Here is a 14,124-nt window from a genome sequence, read left to right as displayed (position 1 = left end):
GAACTGGAGATCATTATGTTAAGTGAAATAAGCCAGGCACAGAAAGACAAACATCACATGTTCTCACTTATTGTGGGATCTGAAATTCAAAACCATTGAACCCACTGACATAGAGAGTAGAAAGGTGGTTATTATATTATTTTTCATTAATCTTTATTTGTTTGCCATGATAGTCATCAACTACTATCACAATTTCAAAGAATAAGAAGTGAGTCAGCAACTTCTTAATTCCTGTACAATTCACACTACTTTTCTACCTGCGAATTTCCATTATAATTAAATTGTTGGACTGATAATATTTTTCCTTAATGCTTTGCTTTCCTCACAAAATACATTCACATAGCAAGTAAAGGACAGCATTGAAATTTAAAACTATTATCAGACACATTGAAAGATTTTATTTTAACCTAATGGAGACTTTGAAGTTTCAAATTTACTATATCAGGAAAAATTCATCAAAGCTTTTTGAGCATTAATTTATTGTATGGTACTACACACACTTCCAGTGCTTAAATTTCTTCTGTAGTGTAAGATATGGTTACCATAATCTCAGTACGTATTCTGGATGACTTATTAGCCAATTAAGAATGTTAGGGTAAAAACTGAAAGGATAACAGTTCAATAATATTTTGAAGCAACTACAATACGCCAGGAATATAAATAACTCTGCTAATCTTCTTTTCTCCAGGTGGTGTTTCCTGACACATCTCAAACTAATTCAGAATAAAATAAATTGTGCAATATACCTGTAGGGAACAAAACTAAGCAAACCCAGAGTTGCAAGGAAAGATCATGGAATTTTACAGAAAGCATGCTATGCTATCATGAGGCACTTCATATTCCTAGCTACAATGTTCAATAAGCAAGAGATTCTAGGAACAAAGAGGGGTTCAACCCAGGTTAGCGTCATTAGTCTATGATAAGAGGCAGCAACAAGTTAACATAATGCAGTACCAGAGAGAAGTTCAGCACTGAGCCCAATATGAGATGAAAGTCCTAAAATAGGAAGATTTCTGAAGAATACTTAATGCTGAATTAATGGATGGATCCATTACTGGAGGCAGTCAGCATGTTAAGCACCTCTGAGGATAACAGATAAATTATCTCTATATGTCACTGCAGCAGAAGTGAGATGTCAGGTTAGACTTCACAGTGCTGTAGTCAGTTCATTTGATGGAGAATGTTTGCTTTACACAAGGGAGGGAAATGTGAGAATTTTGCACACAGCATCCCCAGCTTGTGCTGCATGGCATGTTAGGCATTGCAAAAGATTCCATAAGGGAATTTACAGATATCAGACACTCAGACATCCTTAATCTAGAGAATCTAAATGTAAAACATGTAATTTATAAATGATAAAAGCTGAGCAGAATGTACCACCACAATGCAGTCTGACTTTGTGAAATGCACTTGTTTGAGGGTGGGAAAAAAAAGTAAAGAGTAATAAGTGATGGACGGATACTAGAAGTCTGGCATGGCACATATAGAGGGCTGCTAGTTCAGGACCGCCTATTCTCCCAGTATGACAGCTACTGTCAAGACTGGTAAAGAGTGGAGCTATTATAACTGGAAACTTACGGTTAAATTTAGAGAGAAGGAGAACTGATGAGATGTGGAATAACTTCTTACTTGAACATAAACTGGCTGAAGAATTATCTAAAAAACACTTTCCACTAGACAACACAGATGCTAGTGATAGAGATGAGTCTCATCTACATAGAATTTTCCAGGGTCAACGATTGTCACAGTTCGCCCAGGACTGGGGAGAGGAGGTTTGTTCCCAGGATGAAGGATTTTCAGCTAAAGTTGGCAAGAGTTGATCACGGCATTGCCTGTACCACTCAGGTCCCTGTGCCAGTCCTGCATTTTAGGGAGCCTACTTCAGTCTTCCTCCAGCCATGCTCTAGCCCATGGTACCAGGAGGCCTCAAAGGAAAAGATGATGTGTCCAATTAGAACCTTTTCCCTCTACTCCACTCCCAGGATCCACAATTCCCAGCCCAAAACCCATAAGTGGGCTTCCTGGAAGATGGATCTCCTTAACCTGGTTCTGGAAACACAAGGCTGGGCAGTGCAGGGCAGACTTAGGCAGCAGGCCTTTTGCTGTCATTCCGCCTCTTGCTTTCAGCCCTGAAAATCTGAGGGTGGCCTGGATTTTGCAGAGCTTGTATTTAATGATCAACACAATCTCATGCCAAGGTCAAGCACATTCTGATACAGAAGAACATCAATTAAAAAAATTATTGAATAAACAGACATACCTAAGTAAATTTGAGATTCATAATTTTTTAAGAAAACCCTAAAGTTGGAATTTTATTGTGGAAGCTCTCACAATATATTATTTAGAAACACCTTAACAGATGTAAAATTGAAATAAATATGAAAGAAGAATAAACCCCAAATTCAGGAGAGGGTTTACATGGGAAATCAAAAGATATGATTCAAGGGACAGACATGCATTGATAATCTGTCTTTAGCAGAGGGACACAGGTGTAGGTGTGTACTTAAGAAAAATTGTTAGCAGTCTTTAAAATATATATATAATGTAAGGTGTGAACAATAGAGGAAACTGGATGTAGGGTGTGCAGGAACTCTCTATATCTTTGCAACTGTTCTGTAAATCTAAAACTATTCAAAAATATTTGTTAAAAAATGATGTATATGTATCATAATAAAAACAAGCAAAATTACTGAGTACATATGTGATATATTTTACTTAAAATAACATTACAGTATGAGTAAAAGCAATCGCTAGAGTATGAATTTACACAAACTAGCTAGGCATTGTTAAACCTGAACATGAAGGACATAAAATATGTGAAGAATGATGATTCTATTTTCATGATTTACAAACAATTTTATCCAGCCTTTTATTTTGCATCATTTAATAATAGGCCTATTTTTTTCCTTATCTCTGTTAGTGCTTCTAAATCTCTTCCTTTGAAGTGAAAGCTCTTGGTTAAGTTGTTCCATATATCTTACTATTTATTAAAAGAATGTGTTACTATGGATTGCCATAAAATCAATCATATATTCCAAAGGGTTTTATAAGCAGCCTGGTTTAAACATCTCAGTAAAGGAAGCAATTATATATTTTCAGATTGTTGGCCCTAAGCAGCCTTTTAAAGTAATGGATTATGTAGCAGTTTTTTGTTTGTTTGTTTGCTTTTAGGGTTCTACAAATTGATTCATTTGTGTCCTCACTGTCAATACTTAGAAAAGAATTTGTATTTTATTAGTGAATAATAAAGACTGGGCTACCTTTATCAAATTCAAAAAATGACTCCAGATAGGAACAATTATTAAAATGCAGCATAACAACGACAAAACAATGCAAATATAAGAAATACCTCAACATGATTAGAAGTGAGTCTTACTGCTGGCAGTTTTAAAACACTGCATTTCTAATGGAGAAGAACATTTGTTTTAATTTGCCAGTGATAAAAATTCATTTCCATTTTTTGGGTTTTCTTTTCCAAGCTTTTAGTTTAAACAAGCATCCACGGGGCAGGTGGGCGCTTCATTTGCTTTTGTTCTCTAAGGGAGATGAGCTGGTGTCAAAGGCTGATGTCCTGATTTCATCAAATGTATCAGTGCAGTATTGCTTAGCAAGGAGAAGGGGTTGCTGTGGCTGATTAAGTTAAATTATTTGACCATTGGCATAATATTGTCCTTCTGCATTGGACAGTAAGGAAGCAATAGGGATGCTCTGAAGGAGCTAAGAGGCATAATCAAGAAAATACTGCAATTAAATCAGCCCATAAAGTCAGAAGAAGACATATAAGGATCATTTAACATTAGGAAAATACAACAAGGTTTGAAGGTAAGAACTGAAGGGGGTGGCCTACTTAAAATCAATCTCATTATAGAAATTGTAAACATAAGTAAGTCCACCTTGCAGAAATGTACTTCAGGTCAGAATTTTTTGACTGGATCCACCCAAAATTTCCACAGTCAAAGACAGTGAACAATTATTCCTTATTATTCATATTGGTTAAAACATGATGACTTCCTCAGGACACAGGGGAACTAATGCAAATATGGTTCAGTTGCTCATAGAGTCTGATGCCTATTCTTACCTCCAAAATAATAGGTACCACCTGAATAAATCTGCTCAGGCCCCAGCAGAGGAGTAGCAGAAGCCATATGGCCATCCACCGCCACACTCAAGTGATTCTTTTTAGCAGATAAAGAGACAGAATGCCACTGCCCATCATTTAATCCGACACCTGGGGAGATGAAATGAGTTAGCGCTCTCTCTCAGTAGTGAACACTGTAAGAAGTTGTAACAGCAATACACACATCACTCAATTGGGTACAGTACTTAACTTGATTAATTAAAAACAATGACATCAACAAGTAAAGGGAGACAAATGGGAAACCAGCATCCTCTATGTGGAAAACAGGGCATTCCAAAATTCATAACCCTGGACAATCCTGGATGGTTAAAATAGTTCAATTATTTGTCATAGATTGATTTTAGCTTCCATCTCTGGAATTTCCTTCTTAGGGAAGAAGGGTTTAAGAATTCCCAAAATTCAAAGTTATATCTAATAAAATGGTTTACCCACTATTCCACACTTTTGTATAACCATCTTTTTATAGAATAATAGAATATTTAGCAAATGATATCATCAATTATGACAAAAACATTGCAATAAGCTATTAACAGTGAAAGTTTACAGGTATAACATAAAGTTAAAAGATAAAGCACCATGAAAATCTATTTATATACAATTGATCCTCATAATCTGTAGATTTTATATTTGAGAATTTGCTTCCTCACTGAAACTTACTTATAACTCTCAAATCTTAAATATTTGAAGGGGCTACTATCTCAGTCATTTGAGGACATGTACAGAGCAGTAAAGAACTTGAGTGGCCCTCTCCACATTTCCTGCTGAGGTCAAACAGAGCAATGTTCTCCCTTATTGCTTTAGCTCTCATACTATAAGCAACACTTTCTTTAAATTTTTTTAAGTTTGTTGGTGATTTCACTGTTTAAAATGGCCCCCAAACATCATGCTGAAGTGTTGTCTAGCATTTCTAAGAGCAAGAAGGCTGTGATGTGTCTTTTAGAGAAAATGCATGTGTTAGCTAAGTTTCATTCAGGCATGAATTATGGTGCTGTTGGCAGTAAGTCCAATGTTAATGAATCAACAACATTACACTAAATAAGACATCCTTAAACAGAAACAGACATAAAACAAAATTAGGCTCCCAGGAACCTTACTCTCTATTTCCCCCAGGAGCAAAGGTTCAGTATTCCCTAATTCAGTGTTCACAGACTTTTTAGAAAATAACTATAATAAACAATGAGAATAAACTCTGTATATATTTACACACAATTCTAATTATATTCTTATATAACTAGGGAAGGGACTGAACAGAAATGTTCTTACATGGAAACAGTAGTTTTTTATGAAGGAAAGATGTGATTGTTTCTATTTACTTAAATATTTTCCAAGTTTATACGTGTATATATATGCGTATACATGCATAAAGCCAAAAGTTGCTAAAATGAAAAATCAAGGTATTCTTATCACCTCTAAAATCAATCTCTAGTCCCTTCTAAGGAAGTCCCAGTGTCATGAATGCATCAGAATGCACAGACTTTTCCTCTTACAGTTAATCGATTCTATAAGGAGCTCTGTGGTTAAATACTGAGCAAAGACAAGAAATCTAAGCGTCTTTGTCATAAATTTACCAGCCAGGTTTACATTCATTTGAATAGTCAACTCTGTGTGATTCTGCAGATGAAATTAGTAAACAAAAAATATAAGCAATCTACCAAACCCAACAGCCTCTTTTCTGATATTACATGTGATTCTTTACTGATTTTATGCAAACATCTTTTCTGATATATGTGATTTCTTTTATTTCCTCAAGCAATATCTACCACATGCATTTCGACTGAAAAATGCATCAAAGCTCCCTTAGGTGATTACATGTCTTTGCCATGGACATATTTAGTCTAACACATATTTTAGCCAGTGCACAGACCCTCACTTTTAGATCATATCCATGAACCAAAAAAGATTATCGAAGACCCAACTCTGGTTTGGTTTGTGAAAGATAATAGGAAAGGTCTGAAAACTGGAATAGGAAGAATGTAGGTTAGATACTTTTAGACACATTTTCTAAGAGTGGACTCTGAAATAGGCAGCTGAATAGAGTTATGTAATCCTTGATCGTATAGGACTGGATTAAAATAAATCAGATGTCCTAGATTTGTCATCCAGTGCTTCCTTTAAGACAGATTTCTCCCATTTAGAGTGAAATTTCTTATATGCTCTTTGTATCACGCGTATAGGCCCTTCCTAGTCTACCACCTGCCCCTGGCGTTTCTCCTCCACCTCATTCTCAAAGCCCTGTGTGCACGACTCTACTCCTCTAATTTTTTTTAGGCTTTCCCTTGGTCTCAGACAGTTCTTCTCAAACTATCTGCGGGGATGAACATTTTAGTTTCTGATCTATTGCAAATTGACACTTTTATAAAATATGATGAAAATAAATTACTAAAAAAATAGATTTTGGCAAGGTTGCAGAAAAAAAAGAATGACCGTACATTTTTAGTGGAACTGTAAATTAGTTCAGCTTCTGTGGAAAGCAGTTTTGAGATTTCTCAAAGAACTAAAAATAGGATTACTATCCAAAGAAGCAATCCCATTACTGGGTCTATACCCAAAGGAAAATAAATCATTCTACCAAAAACAGGGGACCCAATCTCCACGGCCGTGGACCGATACCGGGTCTGCAGCCTGTTAGGAATTGGGTCACACAACAGAAGATGAGTGGCTGGTAGGCAGGCAAGCGAAGCTCCATCTGTATTTACAGCTGCTCCCATCACTTGCATTACTGCCTCAGCTTCTCCTCCTATCAGATAAGTGGTGGCATTAGATTCTCCTAAGAGTTCTAACCCTACTGAGAACTGCACATGGGAGGGATCTAGGTTGCACACTCCTTATAAGAATCTAATGCTTGATGATCACTGTCTCACATCACCCCCAGATGGGATCCTCTAGATGCAAGAAAACAAGCTCTGGGCTCCCACTGATTCCACATTATGGTGTGCTGTTTAATTATTTCATTATATATTAAAATATAATAATAGGAATAAAGTGCATAATAAATGTAATATGCTCGAATCATCCTGAAACCATCCCCCCACATCACAGTCCATGGAAAAATTGCCTTTCGTGAAAACAGACCCTGGTGCCAAAAAGGTTGAGGACCACTGGCCAAAAAGATGCCTGCACTCACATGTTTACTGCAGTATTATTTACAATAGCAAAGACATGGAATCAACCTAGGTGCTCAGCAATGATGGAATGGATAAAGAAAATGTGGCACATATACATCACAGAATACTATGTAGCCATTAAAAAGAATGAAACAACATTGTTTGCAGCAACATAAATGCAGCTAGAGACTATTATCCTAAGGGAATTACCACAAACACAGAAAACCAAATGCAACATGTTCTCACTTGTAAGTGGGAGCTAATCGTTGGGTACACATGGTCATACAGATAGGAACAATAGACAGTGGGGAATTCAAAAGGGGAGAGGGAGTAGGGCAAGAATTTAAAAACTACCTGTCAGGTACCATGTTCACTATTTGGGTAATGGGTTCAACTGAAGCCCAAATCTCAGCACAATGCAATATATCCACGTAACGACCTGCACTTGTACCCCTGAATCTAAAATTTTAAAAAATAAAATAATAAATAAATAAGACATAAAATACAAGCCCACTAACTATATGCTTAGATGTTGTAGTGATCTCCTTTCATTAGTTTCTAGGTGTTTAATCTCCGTTTTTACGTTTATCTCATCATAGATCAGTAACAAGTATTTCACTGAGCCAGTGCTGGTCCAGGGACCACACTTTGAGTAGCAGGACTCTGGGCAGTCATTGGCTAAGCATGCAATAGGATTAAGTAAAAGACTTGGGGAGGCCTATTGTCCACAGAGAAGCAAAAACAAGATTAAGAACAAAAGGCTGCCAAAGCAACCCACTCTGTAATTTGGCACGCATTTAAGCACACTCATCTAACAAGCTAGCAGGTTGCAGGTTGTGATTGGAATAAAGTTGGGCCATGTTTGTGAGGGAACCTTCAGAAAGCACTCCCCAATCCTCCTTCGAAACAAATATTATTTACCTATGATGAAGAGACTGAATACCTGTCAATGGAATTTATTACTCAGATTAAATCACAAAAGGTCCCTTTAACTCATTTTTACTAACTCTACATAATTTTCAATTAGATTCTAATTGTTTTGTAAGTATACAACTCCTTTCCATTTCTATGTCTGATGATAGGTTGGCCCCTTTTAAAGGCCACGCCACTGTGAAACAGGAAAGAGAAGAAGTCACAGAATTTGAATTTTTTTCTCGTATATGATTCTGTGTAACTAAATGAAAATTCTATGCATCAGTCCCACTACTCATAACTTTTAAGTGTGGGGAAGAACATGCTGGTATAATAAGAAAATAATAATTTTATTGAAGTATTACCCATAACAGTTTCACAGTATCTGTTATGCATTGTATCAGTTAATCTTCACTATATTATTATTCTCACCTTAAATAAGGAGAAAATGAGGCGCAGAGAAAAACAAACTATCAAGGTCATATCCAGCTGCTGAATAGCTGAAGGAAAACAGAAAACCAAGACTGACTCCAAACCTGCACTCTTCTCTGTCAGCAAGACGGGTTTTCCGAGTGTTTTACTTTATTTTATTTTATGTTTTGATCATGTTGAGCAATTAACTCTTAATAAAAACAGGACCCAACAGCTAGGACATGGCCTAGCACCATCAGTGAGGCATTGGTGCTGTAAGAATCTGGCTGGGCTGGATTCTTTGGACTGGGCTTTGATATTCTCCTGTTGAACATCAACAATATCACAGAACACCAACATCAGACAAAGCGATTCTATGACTATAATGAAACGAGAGTGGGGAAAGATCAAGACTACTTTATAATCATGTTCAAACACAGACAGAAGCAAGGCTGCTGTACAAACCACAAAAACACAACCTTCTTTCTCTCCTGATGCTATGAATGATCAATTGTTTGGTCTCCTATTTACCAATTACAACTTTAGCCTTACTTCATTCTTTCATCCTTCTAGATAAGGTTTACAAAGATATCTAATCATAGAATACCCTCAGTTCCTGACAGCATGTAGTCTACAGCAATTTTTCACTTCCTTGAAACTTCCCCCAAATCAGCGAATACAATCCAAATCCTAGGCCATCCTAACACCTTTGTCTTCAGACAACCCTTGGTTTCCAAGGCGTGTTCTCTCTGTTGCAATAAGCAGTGAATTCAACTTGTTTAACTCCAGGGATGGCCATTGCTGTCTTTGGCTGGAAAACATTGACAATGCCAATTGGAATAATGGAAGGATGAAATAATACATGGAAGTGTTTGCAGTTGCAGGTTGAAGAGGATAAGATTATGGACTAGAAACTTCTCTCTCTCTTTTTCTTTCTGTTGCTCTCTTTCTTCTGTATTTCTGCCTAAATCATACAAACATACAAAATACAGCAGGAGAAAAAAGATTTATCTCTACTCCCTCTCTATAGACTGTCTTCTAGTTCCATTCCTAATTGCATCAGAAACATGAGAGCTTAGTTGCCATCACCCTCTCATAATACTACAAAAAGTATTTGTAGTGCACGATGTATAAGAAAAAAATCAGCCTGCCATATAGAGCAGGAGTTCTGCAAAGGTGCAAAAGGCAATTATACATAAGCCATTCCTCAGGGAAAAACCAAAGGGTGTTGCCTCTTTCCAAGTGTATTTCAGTGCTCTGAAGTGCCAGACATTCTTGTATCCACTAACTGTAGTCACTAACCAGAATTAAGGATACAGATCACTAGATAGTTCTTGTCAAGAAAAAAATATGGAGGTGGTTGGTACCCATCACTTTGGTGGAGAGCGGGAGTTTAAGGGTTGACAGCTTTACAGCCCAAAAGCTAGGAATATTTCAACAGTGAAAGGGAGGAAGGGGGATTGACAAAAATGGCTCTCCTGGGTGCAGCAAATCAAGGGGGCTGCTCCATTGTCAGGGGCACAAGAACCTAGAATGCTTAGTAATAGAAAAATGCAGAAGCATCTCAAATACTGCAAGCCTGCCTCTGCCAGGCCCTGCCCATGGGAACAAGAGGCATGGTTATAAGCCTGATTTTCACTGTTAGCAGAAAGCTAAAATCATAACAGAAATCTCAAATTTGATATAAAAAACTGTGTTTTAAATAAGAAAATAAAACTATACTGTTCATTGATTTTTGCTTTGACACCTATAAAGGTGGCAAAGGCTAAAAATATTTTGTGTCATAAGGGATTTTATAGTGCTGCTAATATGTTTCATGATTCAGATTCATACAATATCTCAACCATTTAAAAAATGAATTAAACTGACATAATATTTTTAATTCCAAATGACAATTTGCAAAACCATACATCATATTAAAAATTTAGTCTGATAATTCAAACATATGCACAATTCAGTTCTTTCTCAATATAATGTTAATTTCATTATCAAATATACCAAAATGCTGAGTTTTTCAAGCTTGTAAGATTGTTAAATATATCTCCAGTAGCTAAGAAAAATTAATCCATCCCTTTATAATGAAAAGATTTAGTACAATGTGATAGCAATCCATCAGTAAAGACGTGGTTCTCTTGAAAGTCATTATAATGCATCCTGACAACCGGTTTAATTATCAAACATTGCATTCATGAAACATAAATGGAAAGCCTTCCCCTTGAGAGAACAAACTGACCACCCACCCAACTACCATTAAAGTAGTCTATTTTCAAATGCAAAATGCACTGCTTCATGGGAACTAGCAAAAAATAACATTGTGAAAGAAACTGAAAAAAAAAAGAGTAGAGACAGTTTTTAAGTAAAATCCTACTTGTCTTATCTTCAGTGTACTGACATTTGTATTTAGTCTAGTATCAACATCAGATGATGTCATAACAGATTATATTGTATATGAATGTAAACATTCATTTAGAAATTTTTAAATCTCTCAGTGTATTTTATATGACTTATACCTAGTTATAGATTATACATGCCTGTTAAGTTATTAGAAACGGGCTGGCTTCAGCCTGAGCAACATAGAGAAGCCCCATCTCTATTAAAAAATACAAGAATTCCGTGGGTGTGGTGGTACAAGCCTGTAATCCCAGCTACTCGGGAGGCTGAGGCAGGAGAATTGCTTGAACCCGGGAGGCAGAGGTTGTGGTGAGCCAGGATAGTGCCATTGCACTCCAGCCTAGGCAACAAGAGCGAAACTCTGCCTCAAGAAAAAAAGAAAAGAAGAAGAAAAAGAAAGAAGGAATAAAGAAATTGGCTGGCTTCATCAAGCTCACCACAGAAATATTGCACTGAAGCGGTTTCTTTAAGATGTTGAAAATTAGGGTATGAATATAACCACTTCAGAAGATGTCAAATATATCACAATAAATGACACATTAATGGCAAGCTTACATTTTTAGACCTTCATTTTCAGGGCCTATTAATTATTAATATGAGACCGATTAATTTATTTCTTTTTGTCTAGCCAGCAAATCTACCACATTTTGAACATTACATTAAAAAGTCACAGCATAGTGTCTCTTTAAAAACTATAACTAATATGGAATTCTCAGTTCCATATTTAAACTACAATAGCAGTATAGCAACAAAAAGACATACAAAGAATAGGCATTTGTATATCCATTTGTATACTTGTTTTCCTATATTTAATTTCCAACTGTATTTTAACTTGTCATTTTTTTTCTCCTCTTCAAGTCATACTCTACTACGTTTTGGTCATAGTTGATATAGAGGAGTAGTAAAATGGAATCTTTAAGTTGTTTTTAAAGATCATTTGTTAAATTAATGTAGTAATTTACCCCAAGGGAACCTCTAGTTGCTTGGCTTCGATGCTACTGTACATATGTACAAAAGTGACGTAGAGCTTTCGCCAAGAATGATCAAATTTTAATAAAGAGACAAAAATATACCTCACTCAAAGCACTGAGACATTCATTTTCCAGACACTCATATAATCACCTTAATTATACTACTTCTAATCATTAAAATGATACCATACTGTCTAGAAGTAGAGAGAATTTCATTTGGTGCCCAAATGAGGAACTTCGCACAAATCGTTACATCCTCAGCAAGTGAAGTTACCGTTCACACTGCATGCTCATATAGAGATACAGATGTACATCCCAGAAAGACCTCTCCCTTTTTCCCCACAGACAAGACTAATAGATGTGTTAGGAAAAGTCTAGTTTTCCCTTGAAGGACACTTAGTTAACTTGTTGTCCAGTTTCAAAGTCTTCACGTCTTCCCCAAAACACAACACCTTAGGAGATGTTCTTTGTCCGAAGTGGGAGGCAGGGTCATGAAAGGAAATGTCAGTTCCCCCAAAAGTATCTTTTTGGTTAATAAGGACTGCTAGTGTTAGAGCCATATTTAAAAGAAAATGGGAATCAAGTTCCTCTAAGGAAGAGTACCTATGATCTTATTAACCTGAGTATTCATTTATTAAGCAAATATTAAATTTTTGGTTATGCGTAAAATTTGGTCACAGAGATAATGAAATCTTTCAAATCCATATGCTTTGCCCTGGGGAATACATTTATTACCTGCTGTGATGTCACTGGGTAATTTTCCTGGCTGGTAGAGATTCAGCTTAAGTTTTCCATCACTCAGAAAGAGGAGGATACCCCCTGAAACCAGCTGAAGTTCACTGAATAGCAGAAGCCCTGCCTTATTCCAAGTTCGAAATTGAAAAGTGGCAGAAACCTCTTCCTCTCCAGAGAAGTCTGGCAGCACTAAATAACTCCTGGAGCTCAGAAAAGTCACGGGCATAGATTGTGGTTGGGAACAAGAAAATGACACATTTCCCTAAGAATAAAGTAAAAGAAAAAGCTTTCAGAATGTTATTCATATCACATTAGTAACAGAATTTGAAGGCTGCTTTTCAATCTCACATTATCCTCGATTTAAAAAAACAACCACCTGCTATCAACATGACAATCCAAATCACTGCCCTGTTTCTTAAAGGTTCTTCAACCCTTTTCTCTGCTCTTCTCTCCATTTATCAACTTTAATATAAATTTAAAAGTCAATGAAGTCAACCTTATTTAGAAGAGCACACATTGGAATAAAATATTTGGTCCTGGTCAAACGAAAACATTTGGCTCTATTATGAATCTGTGAAAAGTGAATTCACTTTTACTGCAAAACAATATGTTGCTCTAATGAAGGAAATAACAAAAGCAAAACCGCAAACCACACTAACCCATACGCTACTCCATAATGTAAAGTCAATTATAAGACTACCAAGCCTAGAAAAAAAAAGGAAACATTTTTAACAGCTGTAGATTGGTCTTTTTTTTTTTTCTTAGTGATACATAATAGTTATACCTACTTATGAGGCACAGGTGATATTTTGATACATACACGTAATGTGTAATGAGCAAATCAGGATAATTGGTACATCCATCATTTCAAGCATTTATCTTTTCTTTGTGTTGATAACATTGCAAAAATTCTCTTGTAGCTACTTTGAAATATATATAAATCCTTGTTAACTATAGTCACCCTACTGCACTACTGAAAACTAGAATTTATTGCCCCTTTCTTTCTAATCATATTTTTGTACCCATTAACCTGCAGTGTGATCTTATGCATCATTTGGATAGCTGCCTGATATCTTACCAGCAGCAAATCCTCTTGCCAAAGACTGAATGGTCCTTGCAGTTTCTAGAAACTTGTGTTATGGATAAAATACACACATGCATGCATGTAAACACACACACACACACACACACGTATCTATAATATTTTTATTTTCCTTTTAAACAATTTCCATTTGATAAAAAACAACTATTTTAAAAGCTTGCTGGTTGTTATGCTCATATAAATACCACCAATTCACACATAATTAGAAATAAAATGCTGTGTAAACAATAAATATACTTGTGGTGTGCTTTGGGTTTTGCCCAAACATCAGCTTAAATTTACATACTTTGGATTTTAAGCAATGAAAGAAATTCGTTCAAAGCAATATGCGTCTGCTTTAGCTAGAAACCACGTTTCCCA

General features: G+C 36.1%; 1 protein-coding gene across 2 annotated transcripts in view; it reads right to left on the bottom strand.

Annotated features, from left to right (window-relative positions):
- Positions 1-14,124, bottom strand: part of CNTNAP4 (contactin associated protein family member 4) — a 286,975-nt gene that overhangs the window by 98,295 nt on the left and 174,556 nt on the right. For both annotated transcript variants that reach the window (XM_032284501.1, XM_032284502.1), the window contains 2 exons: positions 12,663-12,924; positions 4,079-4,228 (listed from right to left, as the gene is read on the bottom strand). In XM_032284501.1, coding sequence (XP_032140392.1) covers positions 4,079-4,228; positions 12,663-12,924 — 412 coding nt within the window. The remainder of the gene's footprint in view (positions 1-4,078; positions 4,229-12,662; positions 12,925-14,124) is intronic.

Source organism: Sapajus apella, unplaced genomic scaffold (assembly GCF_009761245.1).
Source record: "Sapajus apella isolate SASKATOON/1434 unplaced genomic scaffold, GSC_monkey_1.0 scaffold15, whole genome shotgun sequence".
NCBI classification, from domain to species: Eukaryota; Metazoa; Chordata; class Mammalia; order Primates; family Cebidae; genus Sapajus; species Sapajus apella.
The sequence above is the reverse complement of the archived record's forward strand: the minus strand, read 5'-3'. Positions and strand labels throughout refer to the sequence as shown.